The sequence below is a fragment of the Lygodium microphyllum genome, chromosome 22 (genome assembly GCF_053477565.2).
Source record: "Lygodium microphyllum isolate KBCC chromosome 22, Lygodium_microphyllum_v1.1.10, whole genome shotgun sequence".
Taxonomy (NCBI): domain Eukaryota; kingdom Viridiplantae; phylum Streptophyta; class Polypodiopsida; order Schizaeales; family Lygodiaceae; genus Lygodium; species Lygodium microphyllum.
In genome coordinates, this window is record NC_141156.1 from 126,604,406 (window position 1) to 126,627,243 (window position 22,838).

General features: G+C 39.9%; 1 protein-coding gene across 1 annotated transcript; it reads left to right on the plus strand.

The window, feature by feature from the left end:
- The first annotated feature begins 12,815 nt into the window (after nt 1–12,815).
- Nucleotides 12,816–17,572, plus strand: LOC148017595 (uncharacterized). The gene is made up of 5 exons (XM_087663155.1): nt 12,816–14,209; nt 14,362–14,951; nt 15,119–15,211; nt 15,335–16,098; nt 16,202–17,572. The coding sequence occupies exons 1-4, from the start codon at nt 13,958–13,960 to the stop codon at nt 15,618–15,620; spliced, it is 1,221 nt and encodes a 406-aa protein (XP_087519281.1). The 5' UTR covers nt 12,816–13,957; the 3' UTR covers nt 15,621–16,098; nt 16,202–17,572.
- Nucleotides 17,573–22,838: the final 5,266 nt, after the last annotated feature.

The following is a 22,838-nucleotide window of genomic DNA, read 5'->3' on the forward strand; positions in this document are numbered from 1 at the left end:
TCATAGAGTCTGAAATGCTGATAGACAGCCAGTACATAACTTTCCTGGCTCTCTCATGCCATGCTTTAAATGCCTGCATTTGTTGTTGATTGGGAACATCAGGAAGAACTGGTTCTTCTTCATTTCCTGCAACAAATTCCCAATATCCTTTTCCCATAAGGAAATTCGTCATTCTAAACTTCCATGCTTGGAAGTTGTTCTTGTCAAGCTTTTCAATGACAATCTGTGAAAGAGAATCAGATGCCACTACAGAACACTGCAAAAAATTCTGTCACTGCAAAAAACACAGCTTCACCCTCACAAGGGAAAATCTGCAAAACTGGCGAAAGTGGTATTTGACCACACAGTCACTTCCTAGTGACGATTTTGCATCAAGCAACATGGATGATTCTGTAACTCCCAATGTCTCTGCGCACAAGCTACGATGCAATTTCTACAGTAACTTTTCACCGACTTGTAGAACAGGGGCTGCACAGCATAAAATTGGGCCTTTTACTGAGTGCGCGGAGAAAACTTCCGCCTCCAAAATAGGCCCCGAAATGGCCTCAAATCAAAAAAATAAGGTCGCCAAGGGCACAGCCCTGTCCCGCAGTATATACTACCCTCTTGCTTCACCGCGAAGGGCGTCTCAACCTGAGACAATGCACTCCTGCACTTTCCGGCTGTGCTACCTGCAGAGATCTGCTCCCAAAACAGAAAATGAAAGCAATACTGCTCCTCTTACCAGAACACCACGAGCTTGGCTTACTTTCTTGAGCTCCTTACCACTAACAAGGCTCTGATACCATGTCAAGATTGTGGGAGAGAAGGAAGGAGTCTCACTTGAAGCTTTCTTGCTTGCACAATGGGGGAATACACACAAGGGTGGAGGCTGAAAATAGTTTTCCTCTTCTTAGTTGTGTAAGCCAAAAGAACTCAAGTACAAAGAAATAGAAGAACCCTATATATGGGTCTCAAACCAAACTCAACTAACTAAGGTGGCATACTAACTGAGCCAGGAACTAGAGTAGATAAGGATAGCTATCATGTAGCTATTATTCATGGGCGGTGTACCAACCGCGTCTGCAACTGACAAGTCGGTGACATAAATACACAACGGTCACCCTGGCGTATCACGAGTGGAGCTCGATATCTCAACACTCTCATGCCATGCTTTAAATGCCTGCATTTGCTGTTGATTGGGAACATCAGGAAGAACTAGTTCTTCTTCATTTCCTACAACAAATTCCCAATATCCTTTTCCCATAAGGAAATTCGTCATTCTAAACTTCCATGCTTGGAAGTTGTTCTTGTCAAGCTTTTCAGTGACAATCTGTGAAAGAGAATCAGATGCCATTACAGAACATTGCAAAAAATTCTGTCACTACAAAGAACACAGCTTCAGCCTCACAAGGGCAAATATGCAAAATTGACGAAAGTGGTATTTGACCACACAGTCACTTCCTAGTGACGATTTTGCATCAACAGGCAACAAGGATGATTCTGTAACTCCCAATGTCTCTGCGCACAGGCATACGATGCAATTTCTACAGTAACTTTTCACCGACCTGTAGAACAATGGTCGCACAGCATAAAACTGGGGGCGTGCAGAAAACTTTTGCCTCCAAAACAGGCCCCAAAATGGCCTCAAATAAAAAAAACAGGGTCACCAAGGGCTAAAGCCCTGACCTGCAGCATATACTGCCCTCTTGCTTCACCGCAAAGGGCGTCTCAACCTGAGACAATGCACTCTTGCACTTTCCGGCTGTGGTACCTGCTGCAGAGACTTGCTCCCAAAACAGAAGAATGAAAGCAACACTAGTCCTCTTACCAGAACACCACAAACTTGGCTTGCTTTCTTGAGCTCCTTACCACGAACAAGGCTCTGATACCATGTCAAGATTGTGGGAGAGAAGGAAGGAGTCTCACTAGTAGCTTTCTCGCTTGCACAATGGGGGATTACACACAAAGGTGGAGACTGAAAACTGTTTTTCTCTTCTTAGTTGTGTAAGCCAAAAGAACTCTAGTACATAGAAATAGAAGAACCCTATATATGGGTCTCAAACCAAACTCAACTAACTAAGGTGGCATACTAACTGAGCCACAAACTAGAGTAGATAAGGATAACTGTCATCTAGCTATTATTCATGGGCGGTGTACCAACCGCATCTGCAACTGACAAGTCGGTGACATACATGCACAACGGTCACCCTGGCATATCACGAGTGGAGCTCGATATCTCAACACACCATAAACATGGCAAAACATCAGAAGCTGTCGTAGAAAAGGCTAAGTGTGGGTACCACAAACATGATGGTCATCTAGAGGCTGTAACAGGGGCCTTACTACAGAGGCTGTAGTACAAGGCTACATGAGGAGTTTAAAAGCTTATGATAAAGAAATTTGGGCTAGACATTACAAGGCTAAAGAAGTTAGTAAAAATTTGGATCAAGGACCGGCAAGCTCTTGCAGTTTTCAGCATAGATCTTCAATTCATTGTAGGTCTTCTTGTCGGAGTAGTCCAGCTTGCTCTTTTTTATCATGTACTTGCTGTTCGCTTTGCTTGCCGCTTTAGAGTCTTCATGATTTTTCTAATTCTTCTTCTTATTCTTTTTCTCTTTGATCTTTTCTTCATGGTCATCATTTTCATGGACTTTGCTTGCATTAGTCATTTGGTTCTTTTCTTTATGGTCCCCCTCAAGCAAAGGTACAATATTTGAGACAAACGGAAATGTCTTCAAACTTTTGTACTTTCATGTCTTCAAGGTCTTCAAATGGATGCACTGATGGCATTAGAATATAGGCAGCTCCATGTCTTCCTATAGGGAGAGTAACATCTTCTATGTAGTGTAAATGGGCCATAAGATACATGTTATTGAGAAGCACCCACTTAAAACACTTTGTGTTTGGCATTGGAACTCAAATTCAAATTTTTTGACTTTTTGACCAGCAAAAAAAAAGAGTTGAATTCTAATGTGTCAAAGGACACAAATGAGGGTAGTGCCAAAAAGACACTATGAGAGTATCAAGAAACACTATGATTATTCTTGATGCTTGTTTGTTGCTTTGATGTTTGATGTGACCCCTTCAACTTGTTCAACTTGAGTCCCCTCCTTGCTAATGTGATGGATCTGATAAGTAGATCTTAGTGGTATTAGTTGGCTTGGCAAAATAGAGTAAATAAAGAGTGAGAAGATGAAGTATAGGAGGAGATTGAGTTTGACTTGACTCTTGATGCTTGTCTTGTCCTTCAACTTGAGTCCCCCTTGCTGATGGATAAATTTTACTTGAATCCTTGCTAGAAACTGAATTGGGAGCTTAGATCAGAGTGGTAGCACCTTCAGTGTACCAAGAGGAGTGAGAAAATGAGGAAAATTGAAGCTTTTGAGAAGTTGGCTATGGCTGCCAACTCTAGGGTTTTTGGAAAGCCCTGGTTTTTCAGCCTGTGTGCATTGTATCCTCAACCATTTCCAGAACTTTTTATATGGTAATGAAGCTTGGTTAATGGGCTTCCAAAGCCCTATGATCCTAGGCTAGATCGTGACCTACACGCAGCGTGCCAGCAGTACAAACAGGAGCAGGCGCAATTCTAGACATCGATGGTGAAATCACGTAATGTTGGCTGTAGAAAGGCCAATGTCAGGGTTGCTCGTGACAGGATGAATGTCTCTGATGTGAAGAATAATTCCTTAGAAGGAAGCGTGAGCTGATTTGGCTTGTATCCAAAGATATAGAAGCTCCAAGTGTTGTATGTCCTGTCTGGCTATGGATGCCAAACAGTGGCTATGGAGTTCGAGTGAGAAATTGGAGCCATACACTCACACTGAGCTGGATGTGAGCTGGATAGAGGTTGAGAGGAATCAAAAGAGGCTGGAGAAGCAATTACATGCCCAACTAGGCTCTGATACCATGTTGAAATGAGCGGGATCTAGAGCATGGCTATGGCGGCTTGTAGGCATAGAGTGAACTCATGATGATAGAAACAAAGATACTGTTTGTTACACAAGTGAATTAGGTTCCAAGATGAAGCTTGGACTCATAAACACAATCTTGTGTATGACTGACAATGACAAGACACTTAACTAAAAGTACAAAGCATCATGACATTGTATTCATTCTATATGAAAAGTGGTAGTCAAGTACAATGTTTTATAGTTGTAGGATGGGTAGCAATCTTCCCTCTCTGTGCATATGGGATTACTGCAGCCTACATGTCCTAAGCCCAGACTGCCTCATACAAAGAGGCTACATTAGGTGTGATTGCAAATATCTCAACAGCCGGGAGCTACCTAGAAGTGGCGGTTTCTGAATCTTGGTTATATACGGGACTTGTTAGCCTTATGCTTTAATTGAGAGCCGCCTTGAAGCAGTGGATGTCAAGTCAGACTGGTTAAAACTTTAGTCATCATTATGATGATTAATCCAAGAAATCCCCAGAACCCAAAAGATACTTTGTCGATCCTGAATGGTCTAGTGGGATCTTGGATGCGGCATGTGATTGCCTATTTTAGGCTTTGCCCCAAAAGTGACACCATGCTTGAGTTTGGGTCACTATGGGAAAATATCCATGGAGCTACCTCTAAGATTAATAGCCCATGGGGATTAAAGAAACGAGGAAGTGAAAATAATGCTAAGATGGCACAGTCATCTATGCTCATTCATGATGATAACGTTATAGAAGAAAAGACTGTGACAACGATGGTCAATATGCACATAGGAGGGCAGGCTGACTATGATCTCAAGAAACATCCGATGCTAGTGCCCGATGCACTTGGGTATCATAGTGTGATTGCTAAGATCCATAAAGCATTGGATAATTTCTATGTGTGTGGAACACCATTGTTAGCACGAAGACTTTATTAGGATCTATCCTAAGTCCGAGTAGAGTGGGGGTAGATGAGAATAGGCTCACTAAAACACCACTAGCAGATGATGGGATAGATTCCATATTGCATAGTGTTGGCCTCCCTAAACCACTTTATGAGTTGGCGGAAAGGGAAGTTCATGGAGCCAATGAATTTTCAACACCAATAAAAGTGGAAGTGGAAGAAATTAAAGACCCTAACACGCTGGTACTAGGTCAAGAAGAATACAAGGATTTTAATGGCCTAGTGCTGATCCCGAAGGAAATGACTAAATGCCCTCATCCTTATAGGGATCTCCAAGTGTTTCATGGGCTGGTTAATGAGGATTCGATGGTGCATTTACGAGAATATGACTTAACTTCCCTTGCAAGTGGGTTCAAGGATATTCATCGGATGCTTGCATTTTCTAGAACCCTAAAGGGAGAGGCTAGAAAATGGTACTGGAGCCTCCCAAGAAGGTCTATTAAACCCTTTGAGGAGTTGAGTGATCGATTTTTAGAGGAATATGAGAAGAAGGTACCTATGACCCAAGTTTTAGGGCAGCTAATGTAGATTAGGAAAGAGTCCTATCCTTCTGTTAAAGAATACGCTAGAGCCTTTGATGATATTTTGAGGCTTTGGCCAAGAAGAGCTACTGCATTGCTAGGTGATGTGCTATGTGAGCTCTTTTTGAGTGGCTTAGAGATTAACATGCAAATCCAAGTGGGAATGCGGAATCCTAAGTCGTTAAGGGAAGCAAAGAGGTATGCCATTGATTATGAGGAACATATTCAAAGATGTTGGGAAAACTTTTGGAGTTTTCCCTGCTCCATACAAGTGCATCCTAGCTTCCAACCATTTCTACAAGGAGACAACTCACTTGTTGATACCAAGGTAGCCTATGAGGGGAACCTTAGTAGCCAAAATCTCCAAGCAAAAAATGGCAATAGTAGGGACAAAAAGATTCCAAGCCCAGTAAGTCCCATCAAGGCTTGCAATGCTCCCATGAGAGGTAGTTGCGATGGCAACATTGATAGGACCATCGGGCCTAAGAGTATGGATAAGTGTGCTATGAGTGGTTCTAGTTGTGCTGCTAGTAAGGCTCTTAAGAATCCTTTTCAATTTAGTGATGAATCATGATTTCGAGTGGATGCTATTCCTTTTAGTAAAAGCATGGCTCCTATGGTTTAACAGTTGCAGAGTGGACAAAGGCAAGTAAAGACATCTCATATGAAGAAGATGCATGATGCCAAAGGTTCCCCTGTGCTCAATAGTAGTCTTAAGGTTGTGAGGCCATCTGGCTATAGCAATAAGTCCGCTTTGAGTCCTTTAGACCAATGTGGCAAAATGAGGTAGTCTAAGAATATAAAAAGGAATATGAGATGGGTTTGGAGGCCCAAAACCCCTAAAAATACTATTGGTATATCAGATGAAGGGCTAGGAATTACATGTGGACATGCTTTGATAGATTTCCAAGAGGATGCGACTAAAAGCTATAATGCGACATCTGACAATAGGGACCGCTTCCCTGAGATGCATCTATGTGATGTGCCTAGGCATGAAGCTCTACCTAGTTTGGATTGTATCATTAACACATGTAAGGGTCCAATTAGAGAAGAGTTGATTGATCATAAATCCATGATTCTCCCTATAGGAGGAGTTACTAGAAAGTTGGGACAAGCGATCTATTTGAATGACGACCTAGAAGATGAGATATACCAATCTAATGATGTCATTCATTTAGCTCGTAGTACCCAAGAAGAGGTGGCCATTATTACTGAGATATCAGTAGAAAGGCTTGGGCTAGTGGATTTACAAAAGCTCAAGATCAAGCCTTGAGTTGTGTGGCATGAGTAGCATGGGGCTATCCGTCCTATTATATGCTATCCTTGGTATCCTGGTTAGTTTGATAAGATATGATGTATATGCCAAGAAGTCCATGTATTGCATGAATTAGAATGACCTATCTATTTTAGGCAAGGAAGGCTCGTTGATTTGGATATTATGATCAGACTGCATTGAAATGTTTGATTTCATTCGCCTAAGAGGGCCAGTTAGTTTGTAGTAAAATGTGGTATTTCTTTAGGCCAAGAGGGCCCTATGTCTGTTTGATGTAGGTATGTTTAATGGCTTGCTGTTTTAGTGATTGCACCATATAGGTTGACGAAGTCACTGGAGGGAGCCTTTGCTGTGAAGGAGCTTCTTGTGGCCATTCTAGGTGGTTTCGTCCCCTTCCTGAGTCTTTTTCCTTTTCCCTTAAGCAATTAATGATACATGTGCATGTACGGGTTACTTTCTTTTGTTTGTTGGGGATCGGCACTCGAGGCATGAAGTCCCAGGTTTAGGCTCTGTATGTCTAGGGAGGTCTGAGTAGTCATTGCCTCCTGCAAGGGCATTGTCAAGCATTGAAAGACCTATTTTAGAAGGCAATTCTAGTGACCCTATTCTGCTGACCTGCTAGGTGACCGTTCTAGGAGTTCTTGTTAGTTGTGAGGCAGTTAGAGGAGCCTACTAAAATAATGATGGAAAGAGGCAAAACCCTAAATATCTGAAAGACACTATATGAATATACGGAGGTGTGTAAAAAGGGGTTCTAACCCCTATAAAATTAGAAAAGAAAAGAAAGAAAAGCCCTTGAGCTGTTGTTTATCGCCTTGCGAAGGCCTGGTAGGTTCCTAGGGATGAAACAAGACCCGGGGCCGATGCCCTGTCTTTCGAGAGGTGGCATCTAGCCAAAAACAAAGAATACAAGATGGTTGGAGCAAAAATAAAAGTGAGCATTAGAAAAGGATTCAGTGTCGCCTTGCAAGGGCTTGGTAGGTTCTTGGGTACCGAGATAGGACCTGATGCCGATGCCCTGTTCTCCTTGGGTCACTACGCTCAGCTCCCTCCTTTTTACACGCCCGAGTATGGAAAATAAGAGGCTAAAGACCCAATGTGCTAAAGAAAATATTTGTTGAACAGGCTATAGGAGTTCTCACCTAGTAGGAGCTCCTAGTTGAGCTGTCCTTAGTTAGGTAGGTAGTTCAAACCACCACTTAGGATGACCTCTTTGATTGTTCTTTTTAGCTTGGTTGTGTTGCAGCAGTTGGTTAGTGACTAGCTTTAGACTTTCTGTCAGATTATGCTCGGCTTACTCCTCCTGGATTTCATGGCTTGGTTTTGTCAAGAGGTAGGGTGAGAGCTGTGATGTGTTTTCTTGTGTATCTATTTTATATCAACTTGATGCTCTTTGTGGTTGTGTTTATGTGCAGATCTATTCATGGGATTCGACAGGCTGAGTTGCCCTAACCCGTGGTTGCCAATGATAGATGATTTTTAATGCCGAGAAGTGCTTAAAAATAGCCAAAAAATCCGAATTTTAGGAAAAAAATAGACTTCCTCGAAGGCGACGGTGGCAATTAGTACGATTTTAAGCGGCAATGCCCGAAAGTGCTTAAAAGACCCGATGGACGACAGTGGGTGAATTTTCATAATTTTTTGACATATTAGACCGAACCCTGGGAGATGCCCGACAATGGAGGACTTCAAGACGGACGCCCGAGATTTTTTGGACTGCAATTTGGACACCAAACGCGGAAGAGGAAGTGCCCGGGAGGCCAAGTCCAATGTCAAGTGTGAATGGGACTTTAAAAGTCCAAAAGGTCATGACCTTTTGGAGCTCCCCTTTGGGAGCCCCAACCAAAATTTTTGTGTGAAGGGGAGGGGGCGATTTTTTCGCCGCTTGTAGAAGAACAAAACCGCCATGGCGCCATTATCACGATGGATGGAGAGGGTGGCTATGGCACTCAAAAGCAACCTCCCCAACTGAGCGGATACATGATCTACACTCTATCTACGCTTCCAATCACTGGTCTCCGCTCGTGGAATGGCTGCCTGGTTGTGGAGATAAAAAACCATTCTTTCTTTCTCCTCTTTCTCTCTCCTGCATAGAGGCACTTCATGTGGCAAGAATCAAGAAGAGAATCGGGTGATGGATGCTTGTCCGGAAGGCACTGGATTGCTCCAAGAGGCTGAGGAGGCTAAAGGCTGAATATCTATGCTGAAATGCATGGCTGGTTGGTTGATACACAGCCCCAATTAAATATTCAAAAAACCCGAAACACGCAAAAAGGCGGTATGCTCTATTTTATGAAAGAATTTTGCTTGTTTTTTATCGTTCATGGTCTAAATGGTGTGCGCATGAGCTGAAATTTTATTTGAATGTTCCTTGCATTATGTTTGAGGACTACAATCATTGTTTTGAAGAACCTGTATTGATTTACAACAATTATAAAATTTCAAAACCCGAAAAAACACTAATTTTGATGAAAATTGATAGTTTTTTTTATTTTGAATGGAAAAAAATGATTGGACATGGGATAAAATAAGGAAAAATGCTGAGTTTCAGCTCAAATTATCAGTCATTAGAAAAAAACCAAAAAATACCTATTTTTTAATTAAAAATAAATAGAAAAAATAGAGAAAAATCGAAAAAAATGGTTTCTTGCATTCGAAAAAAATGGAAAAATAAGATCTATGTATGTGAATGTTTGACGGGGCTGAAGCATGAGGTTAAGCTTCAGTTTGGCCCTTGTCCTTTGTGTTAAAGTGCATATTTATTGCTTTTACATTCAAAAAATGACATAAAAAATCCCCTACACCTATGCACTGCAGTAAAATTTAAACGGCGAGGAGGAGGATGATGTTATACAATAGTTTAAATGCTGAAATAATAAAAAGTCTGATTCCTACAACGAAGCATTACGTATTAGTAGAAATTCATTAAAAGGGCTATTTTTGCATGACGCATAGGTTGATTTCATACCATAATTGTTTATGCACGATCATCCACTTTTGCATGAATCATATACACATGGTATCTATTCCTGGCATGCATATCACTTGGTTGAAGTATAAATAACCCACGCTGGAGAGATTAAGGTACCCAAGTTGTAGGTCTAGACAGTGGGTCCAAGGGGACAAGTAAGTGAGGACTGGTACATTCTTGGTATAATATTGGTACCAAGAGTGGAGCCTATTTTGTATGTGTTATATATGTTAGCGACGCATCAAGGGGCCAATCCCCAAGGTGTAGGAGGATCGCAGTGGAGCCACGGCAATCAGCCGAGGGGTGCCTCCTATGTTGTTCTACGTAGTGAATTACACCAAAATGTGTAGGGTCTCCCTTTGAGGAGTCTGAGAAGGTTAAGGGTTGGACTACAAAACACGATACAAATGCAAAATGTACGTACAGGAAGCACTTGCAAGTAAAATGAAGTGACACTGGAGTTCTCTAAGTGAAAGCAAGTGGCCGAAAACACATTGGAAGCATTCGTTTGTCAATTGGAGTTCGTTAGATGGCCTATTTAAAGAGGCACAACTTGAGTATTACTGTGACTAGGTGCCAAAAATGAAGTTAAAAAATGATGTATTTGCAGTAAAAATCAAGAGGCATTGGAGTTTTCTAAGCAAAAGTGGGTGGCCCAGAACTAGTTTTTTGACTCGCTAAGCTTAAGAGAGTTAAATAACCCACAAATCTCCATGAAAGGGGGGGAGGGGGAGACAATTTTTTTGGCGCCTCTTAAAGTGGGAAAAAAATAGAGTTTTGTAACTGGTGGAACCAACAAGAACCTTCTTGGGCATGAGATGTAGCAATTACTTCACTCTCCATTGCTTTAGAAATTGCAAGAAATGATGCATTCTATTGAAAGTTCAATTTTTAGTCTTTGATCTCTCTCCTCTTTCTCTCTCACTATAATTGTTGTTTTTGTGGGCTGAGAGCAGGAGGGGGAATGGGTGTCGTATCATGACAACATGCAAGAAATGGAGCGAGGGAGCATAAAGATGGTTGGTAGTGGCTATGTGGAGCATTAGCGGGTGACCTACACATCTCCAAAATCATGAAAAATTAAGTGGTTTTCTTGTGGTAAGTCTCAGTTTATAAACAAAAATTGATTCTATTAATGTTTTTTTCATGAAATTGAGGTGCATATGGACTCAAATTCGACATGGAAGTAATATGTGTTGTGTTTAAGGGTTATAAGGCCAAAATTTCAAAATATGTGGCTGTTATAATGCATAAATTAATTATCTAATACACACAAAACATGTAGAATTAAGAAATATGATGGTGATTGGTAAAATCATCAAAAGTAATGGTGCATGTGGGGCGAAATGATGCATGCTGGTTGCCATGGCTATGCTTTTCTATTTTATGATAAAAAAAAACAAAATTATTAGCATTTATGTAAAAAATAATTGAGAAAATGGAAAAATAAGAAAAATTAGATTTTGAATATAGAAAAATGGAAAAATTTAGAGCATGTTTGGATGTATGGTTTATTGAGATGTGAGGCCTTGTGGGTTGTTTGCTATGTGTAGGAGCCTAGCTAGAGCCAATGGAACTAGTGTTAGGTCCATTTTTGGTCATGACACCCCCTCTCTCTCTCTCTCTCTCTATTTAGTTGCAAGGAATGCAGATATGAACTGTAGGGAATGCAAACTCTCTTTGGGCTTTGGTGTAGATATGATAGCATTCATCTTAATCAAAAGCCATGGTCTCTCTCTCTCTCTCTCTCTCTCTCTCTCTCTCTCTATGGTAATGGTGGGAGGTTGACGCGATGTTGAGTAGTGGCATGAACCTAGAAGGTCAGCAGGATGTCAGGTGGCGATGGTAGCACAGGAGCATTTCGACAATAGTGTAGCACGTTTTGATAGCAAGAGAGTAGTAGTTTTGGTATTAGGTAGTGGCGACAATGCAACATGTGTTAAGAGGTGGGCAAGAGCTCATAAGGCTGATGGGGTGGCAGTGGAGGGGAGCGAATGCTACGCTGCATGCACGCGCTCTCTCTCTCTCTCTATGCTATAGTGGGATGTTAGGTGATATGAGTGTGAGGTTGGGTGGTAGTGAGAGGTCAACAAGATGTCAAGTGGTGGCACGAGCTTGGAAGGTCAGCAAGATGTTGGGTGGTAGTGGCAACATCGGGGGAGCTTTTCAGCGGCAATGTAGCATGTTTTGATAGCAAGGGAGTGGTAGTTTTGGCATCAGGCAATGGTGGCAATGCAACATGTATCAATAGCGTGGTAGTGGTGGCTGACAGTGGTGTCACGGAGAGAGAGAGAGAGAGAGAGAGAGAGAGAGAGAGAGAGAGAGAGAGAGAGAGAGAGAGAGAGAGAGAGAGAGAGAGAGAGAGAGATTAAACATTTTTAGATGTAGCATTATTAAAAGGTTTTTTAAAATGCTTTTTAACCTCTTTGAGAGAGAGAGAGGAGAGAATGAAGAGAGAGAGGGGAGAGAATGAAGAGAGAGAGAGAGTGTGTGAAGTGAGATAGAGAGAATGAAACTAGAAAGAGAGAGAAAGAGAAGAGAATGAAAATAGAAAGAGAGAGTGTGAGAAAGTACATGTGTGAACTTTGAAGAGAAAGAGAGAGAATGAAGGGAGAGAGAGTGTGTGTGAGAAGAGAAAGACGAGAATGAAGAGAGAGAGAAGAGAGAGAGGAGAGAGTATGAAAAGAGAATGAAAATAGAAAGAGTGAGAGAATGAAGAGAGAGTGTGGGGGAGAGAGAGAGATGGGAAAGAGAGGAGAAAGAGAATGAAGGGGTTAGGAGAGAGAGAATGAAAGCAGAAAGAGAGAGAGAGTGTGTGAATGAAAAGAGAGAGATTGAAAAGAGAGAATTAAGAGAAAGAGAGAGCATTTATAGAAAAAATGATTTAAAAAAATAAAAAAATAAAAATTGAGAGAGAGAGAGAGAAAAAGAGAGTTGCGAGAAAAGCGAAGTTGATGTGCGAACATGGCTTTGGTGCGCGGGAAACACTAGTAGATAGATTATTGGATTGCATGAAGCCTGAAGTTGGATACCTGTGGCCCATAAAAGGGTGATGTTGGAAGTTGCAATTAGTGTATCATCAAATATATAAAATACAGCCTGTCATCGTCGGAATTTGGCATATTCTGTCCGTGTGTCCTCCATCCCCCCCCCCCCCCCCCAGAAAACGAACTTCCAACGTCTCACTGCCACAGCCTTGCGCCAAATTGGTAAAGCTGGGACTGATCGCTTTTCCTGAGAACGGTTCGAAGAGTTTCCATGCAGACTTGTGCTCGGAGGAGCAGGTATTAGGGTAGGAGGAGCTCGCGCCGCTGCATTTTTACGTCCTCCAGCAAAGCCCTAGCCTTGCAGAAAGGCATCTTGCATCTCCACTCACGCCCTTCGCTTTCAGTTTTTCTTAGATAGAGGCTTGCTTTCGGTTTCTCTGCACAGAGGAAATTTCGGCTTCTCCCCCTCGACAAGGAAGGGCAAGCAAAGGATGATTCTTCACAAGTTCAGGTTACTTACAAGCAGAAGGTCGGTGATATGCGCACCTCAGTGCAGGCTGAGTTTCAAGTCTCGGTAGTTCTGAGCACAAAGGGATGCAACCGTATTGGCACAATCCCAGCGAAATCGTGGATACAACAAGCAAACATACATTCACGTCTCCTTGGATTCACGCCATTTCAAGCTTTGGTGGTCAGTAGGGGATGCAAGGCATTGGCCCAATCTTACAGCAAACCTATGATACAAGAGGCAAAAATTCCAAAGCACTTTTGCTTTCAAATTTGGTGGTCCCTGAGCACAAAGTGTGCAATTTCATGAAAGCTTTGCCACAATCGCACAGCAAACTTGTGCTGCAAAAGGAAGAGGCAAAAATCAAAGCACTTTTGCTCTCAAATTTCTGTGCAATTTGATAAAAGCATTGGCACAACTCCAGGGAATTTTCTGTGATGAAAGATGCAGAATGCAAAATTAAGCGACTTACCTTGGACTCAGTCTCAAGTTTCGTGATCCTAGGGGATGCAATTTCATTTTTTGAAAAAAGCATCGGATCCTCCTATAGGCAAAATTCAATTGGCACAGCCTTACCTTTCTTGATCTTGAGCGCAAAGGTACACAAATTCATAAAGGAATTGGCACAATCACAGTAGATTTGTGATGCAAGAGGCAAAATTCAAAGTACCTTTGCTTGGACTTGCAGAAAATTATGCAATTTGCAGGATCATTTCCCTCATTGATTCATGCTAAGAGTAGGGACAGTTGCAACCATATATAGAACAGGTTCAAGAGAATTTCTGCACTTTTCAGTCCAATCAGCACCAACCCATATAATATTATCAAAATGCAAAGGCTAGCCTTCCACCATCATTACATGATCCGGAATCTGTTGCCACTGATTGTATTGGCTCTGCTTTCATGCTTGTTACTGCTGTATCTTTCCTATCCATCATGCACCCCTCACAGCCTGGCAGGGCACAGCAGTGGCACTGCCCAGCTTGTAGTCATGGCAGTTGGTGACCTGCACCTCACTGGGCCACAAACCATGTGGCTAGACCGTGTACGCAGAGATTCTTTCATGAAGACTTCATTCAAGGTAATCAATGGCGTTGCTAGCAATAATGAAGATATATTTAATTTGATAAATGGCTTGTTTGAATTGTCTACAAACAAGGATTTCATACATTTCTACATTACATTGGTCTTTTCTTAAAAGGCTTACAGGATTTTTAAATGTTGAATCTACAGAGGGCACACCAGATGCTCAAGCCTCAGGCCTTACTAATCTTGGGGGACATTTCTGATTCGGGAAGGAAATCAACAAAACAGCAATGGAAAGATGTTTTAGATCGCTATGAGGACATGTTGAGCCCATATGAGGGGCTGCCTGTACATGTAACTCCTGGTAATCATGATATTGGTGACTTTTACCGGTTACCTCCAAACATACTACAGCAGTTCACAGCTAGTTTTCCAGGATTGGATCCAACAGGAAGTGAGATATTCATAGTAAAAAATATACCTTTCATTTCTTTAAATGCCATGGCTTTGGCTTGCGATAACTGTCCTTTGCATGGCTCTGTCCGGAAGTTTGTGGAAGAGAGCAAAGGTGCTTTACATAACACCTCTGCAAATTTAATCAGCCGAACTAGTGATTCTCAAGGATCAGTGGATTCAGGTCCTTCAGAAGGAAGTTTGTCACAGAGGCCAGTGCTGCTTTTGCATCTTCCTTTGTTTAGGGTGGATGAAAGTGTTTGCCAATCATTCGATATACCAAGATGTGCCCCCTGGCATGAAGTGGAAGGAGGGTGCTTGCCATTATTTGCATCTGCTCAGAGGCAAGTGTCATAACTTTTTTGGTTGGAAAATGCCTGCAGCACTGGCTTTTTACAGCTCCCTGGTGCTGGATGTGAAGTTGGTCCATATTTGTGAACAAATATATAGTGCAAGTATAATCATCAAGTCATGAATTGTCCATGATCTAATGAAATCCTCGTGTGTACAGCTCCTCTGCTCCAACACCAAAAGCTTACAGAAGTTTGATGGATATGCTCTCTCAAAATACTTCCAATTATCTCTTGTCAGCGTTGAAGCCCAGGTATCAGTAATTCTACAACTGTAAACCTCATTGTGCGGAGGGTGACATCCCCTATTGTAGGGACTGATTGCAATGACTCTCCATATGTTTTGGTGTTCTAATATGTTATGTCATTGTGAGCAGGTTGGTATTAAGTGCACATGCCCATCGGTTTTGCAACAGAATTCATGATGATGGTACAAGGGAAGTTACTGTGTCAACATTTACGTGGCGTAACAGAGATGATCCTAGTTTTCTTCTGATTAATTTCTACAAAGATGGAGCTACTGATATTCAGCAGTGTTATTTGCCTCGTGAATCTCTTGTTTTGGGATTACATATTCTTCAACTCACTCTCCTAGCTTTGGTAATAGCTGTAGGTAGCATTCGCTATCGCATGGTTCGGAAGAAATCACACCTGAAGGCCTGACTGGATTCCTGAGTTAGTGGTGTATCAATAACACACAGGTGAAGCCGATTATGATAAAAGGGGCAATGGCTATAATGGTCTTGGATAAAGCTGATTGCATGAAACTCAAAGGAAACCGAATTAAGTTTGTGCTCCTATTTGGGTGGATGGGTCTCACAATGTATGGGGAAGAGATTCAATATATTGAACCCCTGTGGAAGAGGAGTAGCAGCCTGGATCTATTGCAGGAGCTGTAAACTTGGGCATTCAAGTTTTTGACACTGTTCATGAAGATTGGGATAATGGACTGTGTCAGGACCACGATTGTGTTGAATGGTATGGATCTGGTTATGAGAACATGCATTACAGCCAGAACGGTGAATGTACGAATGGAGCGGGCATTGCTGTTCAACTATAATTACCAAGTTAAAGAGAGCAGCAGCAGGAAAGCAATGGTCCACATGCAGCTGTGTCAGGATTCGGGCTGGTTAACACAAATGTAACACCATTGCATACTATTTCTTTTGGGATTCTGTATGATTGGATTGGTAAGTCCAATGCTTGACATCTGCCGTTATAATTTTGTGTTTGTTATTTGCCAGGTTTGAAAGCTGAGTGGTTTGGCTGCAGTTGCCGATGAAAATGCCCCTGATTTCAAATAAAAGGAGCGCGCAAGGTTGCAATATTAATTATCGCACTATAATATATATATATATATATATATATATATATATATATCTCTCTCTCTCTCTCTCTCGGTGGGCGTGCAATGCTCTTTACCTTGCTTTCTCACATGCATATGCTTATTTTGAAGGATACGTCCATTACTATCCTTTTAGCGAAGGATTAACCTTCCTTTGAAGGATAAAACCACCATCAAAAGCAAGCCTAGCTTTATAAGATACAAAAGAATGGCCTAGGCTTGTGCACATTAATTTTTCTTAATGGTTCTTTTAAGTGTTGTTTACGATAAGTGATAGTTGTTTGTGAATCTAAGTCATGCTTGTTTTTGTGGTGGTGTTGTGTGGTTGTAAGGCTTTTTTTGAGGGTTTGAATAGTTCTAATCATGCCGTAGTGACGCATGGACTAACTAGCCAACTGTCAATGAGGACATGAATCTTAAATTGATGCTTTTTGGATAAATATGTCTGTTGTGCACATGTGAGGTGCATTTGAGATTAAGTGGAATGTGTGTCGTGATGATAGATTAACCTAGCTAGGATCATGGGGAACATTGGTAGAAGTTGTGGGGGATAGGTGCCATAAAGATACCTAGGTATGATCATAATCAAGGACTTTAAATAGCCCCTTGGAAACTACTTTTTGCACCGTGGGATTTAGGGATTTGAACAAGTTTATATTTTAGACTAAGGTTTGCGCAAAGTTTTATTACATTTGGGTTTACAAAGGTTAGAAATTCTAAATTGAGGCTATGCAACATTTTAATGTCACTTAAATGAGGACAAAGCACATGGCTCTTCCGCTTGAATTTGCATGTGTAGGTCTTATTGAAAATGAATCTTAGTTGTACATGAAAGATTGTGCTACAAATATGAAGATTAACATTGAATTTGAAGAGATTTGATAATCTAGAATAATGTTAATTAACATGTAACTAGTGAAGACATAATTTGGCTCCTTGAGTTTGCAAAAATAAGGGGCAAATTAAAGATTTTAATGTTGGCCACTATTTTAGGGTTGAAAATGAGAATTTTCTCGTTGTCATTCAATCTCATATTTGCCCAATGGATGTGTAAACTTGCAATGGAAATTGAAGATTTTGAGTTTCAAATTTGAATGTGGAGTGTTGTATGTTGTGGATATATTGATCTTAGTCTAAAACTAGCAAGGATAAGGATTTACATGGTTGGTCATAGTTTAAGACTAAAAATTAGAGATCTCTTTGCCATGCTCATTCTTCCTTATCTTCTCATATTTGCCAAATGGATGTGTAATATTTCATTGAAAATTGGAGGTTTTTTGAATATGAAGTGTTGTTTTCTCTCTTGTACTCAATTTTCCTTAAGTTGGCTAGATGTGTGTGCAATTTGACAATGGAACTTAGATATTAGAGCCTTGAATTTGAACATGATGTATTGTTGATTCATTTGCTTGTCTCAAGCTAAATTAATAAGGTTTAGCATGTGTGTGTGTGTGTGTGTTGGGATGTGTGTACACACGTCTCGATGATAGAAGAATATTGTAGTAGATTTGAGTCAACAAATAATAGAATGGGTGAGATTTTAGAGGTGTATGGGAGGGTTGAGTAGCATGCAATCTGAAGAGGGTTCAATTTGGGCTTTTTTAATTGTGGAATGCAAATATTGTAGTAGATTTGAGTCAACAAATAATAGAATGGGTGAGATTTTAGAGGTGTATGGGAGGGTTGAGTAGCATGCAATCTGAAGAGGGTTCAATTTGGGCTTTTTTAATTGTGGAATGGAGGGGAAAATTAGATTTTATAATCATTGGTACAAAGAATGATGATATCAATTAATGAAAAAAGAAATACCACAAGGGGTACTAATATTTTGGGACCAATTAGGTGTAAGCTCATCTCAATGTCTTGAGGGTAATCTAGCTCAAAGTGGTCAAATGTTCAATTTTGGATTTTTTTTGTTTTATGAGTTTATTTTTGTAGTCAATTATTGAAAATCTTAGATATTCTGGATTCCACTACTCATCTATAAAAGAAAGGTTGGTTGCATAGTTTTATTGGTGTGATACATCAACTTGCTTGAGTATGTGAGCCAGAGGTATTTGATTGCAAGGTAGAGTACAATCACTTTATTCCAAATTCAACAAGCATATATTCTCCAAACAATGAAGAATCATATTATACTGATGCCTCAGGAAGTTGGGACCTACATACATCATTATATTAAAAATTGGCAAGAATAAGAGGATTTGGATGCTTAGTTCATGATTGCACAGAGGAAGGGTAGCAATGTTGAAAAGCATCATGCACATTCTAATGCTTTGCATCAACGTGTATCACTAAAGGTGGATGTGATGTCAACTCAAAATGCGACCATTGAATCGAACAAGCAAATGTTTCCTTTTGATGCAAGGAAAATAAACGCATGAACGCTTTGGGAATGCAAATGCTATGCCATATTGATAGTAAGATATGCATCCACATGTGGAATATCCAAGGTATTTTGAAGGAAAATTTGGGATTCATGCTATGCTTGGCCACCAGGTTGCTTCTTTTGGTATAATACATAGTATAAATGCTTTTTCTACATTGGAATGGTTATGGATATGCAAGCGAGAATGTTAGGCAATGCATCTGGTGCTCTTGGCATGTTTGGTGCACAAGACCTTGGGGCTAGTTAACTAGATGCAATGTTTAATATTGGTAAAGGTATAATTGTAACAAATATACCATTTTTATAGCAACCAAAAAGTTTTGACGATTTGGGTGATTCTTAGGATAGAAGACCTGGAGCCTAGTGTAATTATTGAGTTAAATAAGGTTAGATGTGAGAAGTGTCCATGAGATACTTGGTGAAATGGTAGGACTATTTCAATTATAAAGCAATTGGATGGAGGAGGATGACTTGATAGATCATCCACAACATTGTTCTCTATCATGATGTGCTTCAGTTAGAGCCGATAGCGAATAGGGCTCATTCAAGTTTGGTAGAGCATATAGGGTCAAGAGTATTGCCTAATGCTTTAGTGGAGGTAGTACCTTCTCTCCTAGTACTAGAAAACTTGTGGATATAGTGGATCTTGAATGTGCTTTACATGTATGGAATGCATGAAATGTACATTGGGATAAAGCATGCATTGATGAGGCATGTAGGGGACACATTGATTGTATGCAATGTTTATGTCCACTTGATGCAAGGGAGTATATTTGCATGAACTTAATGTGATGTGCATTTGTGGGCAATGCATGTGATACATCTTTACTAAGAGGCAGTGTTTATACTATGTTGATGAATTACTTTGCCTTGGTGGTTAGAACAATATTGGTTTTTCATGAATGGATCCATCTTTTATAGTTTCAACAACTTTTATACTTCACATGTGTGAATGGATCCATCTCTTATAGTTTAGACAATGTTCATACTTCACATATGTGAATGATAACTTGGTTTTGCTATCTAGAAATTCAGTATGTTGTGGGCATAAGTTGGGTCGATCAAGATGTGCACATGTTTGATTATGATGTTGCATGCTTTGCCAATGGTTACACATGCTTCAACCACATTGCAGTGCCATTGAGGAGAAGGATTGTAACACTCAATTTGTGTTACTTTAGTTATGCATATGTGAGGTGCATATGTGAGATTAAGTCGAATGTGTGTTGCAATAACAAATTAATCTAGCTTGGATAGTGGAAGACATTAGCAAAAGTTGTGGTGGGTAGGTAACGGTGGGATGTGTAGGTCAGATTTTGGTGAGGGACATTAAATAGCCACTTGGAAATGACATTTGGTGCTATAGGGGATTAGGGATTTAAATGATTTAATATATTAGACTAAGGTTCCTAGAAAGTTTTAACACTTTTACATCTAAAGAGGTTAGGAATTTAAAATTGAGATAAATAATTATGTAATGTTATTTAAATGAGGGTAGGGCGAAAGGGTTATTTAGCTCAAATTTTCACATGGAGATCCCAGTGAAAATGAAAATTTGCCAAGTGAAAAGTGTAGGTAAGGTTTGGGCTATTGCAACAAGTGTATCTTCCATGTTGGGTTCTTTCTCTCCCACTTTGGTGTGGTTTTTGGGCCATATAAGGCAAGAGAAGGATGTGGAGATGAGTTTTGGATCAATACATAGTGGCCACGACACATATTTTGGAGCATTTGAATGGTAGCTCCTAAACCTGAGTCTGGAGGATAGGTAGAAGAAAAGTCCTAAATTTGGCAGGGTGACATGAACTACATTTTGTTTTGGGGCTTGAAGAGAGGACAACTTGTGTAAGATCATTTCTCTTAGAAAGCTATAGAATTTCCTTTTTTCTGCTACTCATCTCTTCTCTCTCAACAAATATGTAAATTTCTTTGTTTTAATATACTATTATAAACCCAATTTCAATAGAAATTAGGATTTACTAGTTGTCTTGGGATGCATGCATGCTAGGAAATCTCAACTATGCATAAAGGAGTGTTGTTGCAAATCTAAATACTAACCTTAGACTTTAAGAGGTTTACTCTCTCCTGTTGCAAGAGTGATCTACATGTAAGTGTTAAATACTTAATTTGGCCCCTCGAGTTACAAACCAAGGGATCAATTGAAGATTTTGATAGTAGTCACATGCTAGTCATTATTTTAGGGCTAGAAATAAGATATTTCTCTCTATTTCTCATTACCTCCCATTTAAGGCCTAGATGTACATACAATCTAGAAATGGAAATTGGATATTAGAGCCTTAAATTTGAATCTACTATGTTTCTTAATGGGGATTAGCATGAAATCAACAAGGTTTATGGTTTGCATCTCTGCATCAAGATGCATGCATGCATTTCCTAGTAATTGAGGTTGCATATGTATTTCCATTAATGGATAATAGAACAAGCAGGATTTTAGAGATTCACAAGAGCATCAAAATGCATGCAATTAGAGGAGGGTTCTATTTGGGCTTCCTTGATTCTAAAATCAAGATCAATTGGATTTCTCGTTTATAGATAGCAATATATTGCAAATATTGTAAGAGGATTGGCTTGGCCAATAGAGAAATGGGGACTCAAGAGTGTATCTCTTGAGTTTGAGGTAAGGCCTTTGTTCTTAGGCATTTGAGCCAAGTCTTTATTGTACAACAATATTTTAGAATTAATATGAAAAGAAATATTGCAAGGGGTGTCAATGTTTTGGGGTGAATAGAGTGTAAGCTCATCATATATTTTTGAGGGCAATCTAGCCCAAAGTTGTAGAGTGCTCAAATTTGAGTTATATTATGAATTGATTTCTTATTGTAAATTGTTGTAAGTTAGTATTGTTTTGCATCCTCCATCCTTATGTAAAAGGATTTTGCACAGCAAACAAAGAAAGGACACATTGCGTGCCACTTTGCATAAGAGATTTAGATGGTTTTAGCAGCCAAAGACTTGTGTTTTCAATAGGAGAGAGTTCTAAGGTTTTCTCCTATGACTAGTAGGGTTTTATCTGGATCCATGGTTTCTATTAGAGATGTTCAAAGGTTTTAACTATATGAAAAGTCTATGTTTATGGTTTTAGGTTTGGTATCTGAAAACAATGGGAGCAAGTGTCGAGGGGGTACACCTAAAATTATATAAGTGTACCATGTGCAATCAACAAAGGGTTAAATTTATTTGTTAAGTGTATAAGATTAAATTTTAAAAATGGGATTTTCTAATATAATTTGAAAAAAATTCATATTTTTCTTAAGGAAAATGGGTTAGTCAATCACCTTACAATATGTAAGTAAATGGTATTTTTAAATCTCCTTTGAATGCATGTGATATGGATGATTACTTATAGGTGCACCTCTTGAGGAGCATGTGTATCAGTATTGAGTTGGATGTGATAGTACAAGGGGTTGAATATTATGATTCTATGGTTAGTTTGAGTGGGTTGTATTTTAGATGAGGACAGAGGTTGGTGGCTCAAGGGATCATGAGCAAGGATGTGATGGACAACATTGGATGCACTCACTTTGAATAATTTTGAAGGTAACAATTTTATTAAAATATTGATATCTTTATCCTTGTCTTTTTCTTCTGAGTGTCCTATTTGGCATTTTTGACAATGGAGTATATTGCAAAGACAAATAGACATAAACTACAGAGCGAATATTCATCTTTTGCTTCTCCAGCTCGTGCTTTCTTAGATCATATAGGAACAATGGCTTATAACTTTTTAGGTATGATCCTTAGGTTTCCCAAAAATAAGATGATTAATTTCTTTATATTTTCTTACAATGTACAATAGGATTTTAAGGTGCTAAGATCCACTACACAGGTGAGTCAAATACAAGTGGTTCATCTCTAGGATTTGAACTTAGCTAGAAATGTACACACACATTGCTAGTGTAAGTGGCTCACCTTTAGATCATTGGCCATGTTCCTTTTCTTCTTTTAAAAAAAAAAGGAAACTTGAGTCTGCTTCTTATGGTAGTGCCACACATAGAGTTTATACTTGTCATTCAAAGCAAAAATGACTACAATTTTGGAAAGTAAGAAAGAAAAAGGGCATGTCAGACAACACAAACTAAACTTATTTGACATGTAAAAGGTGTGGTAGGTCTATATGTGATCCTAGCCT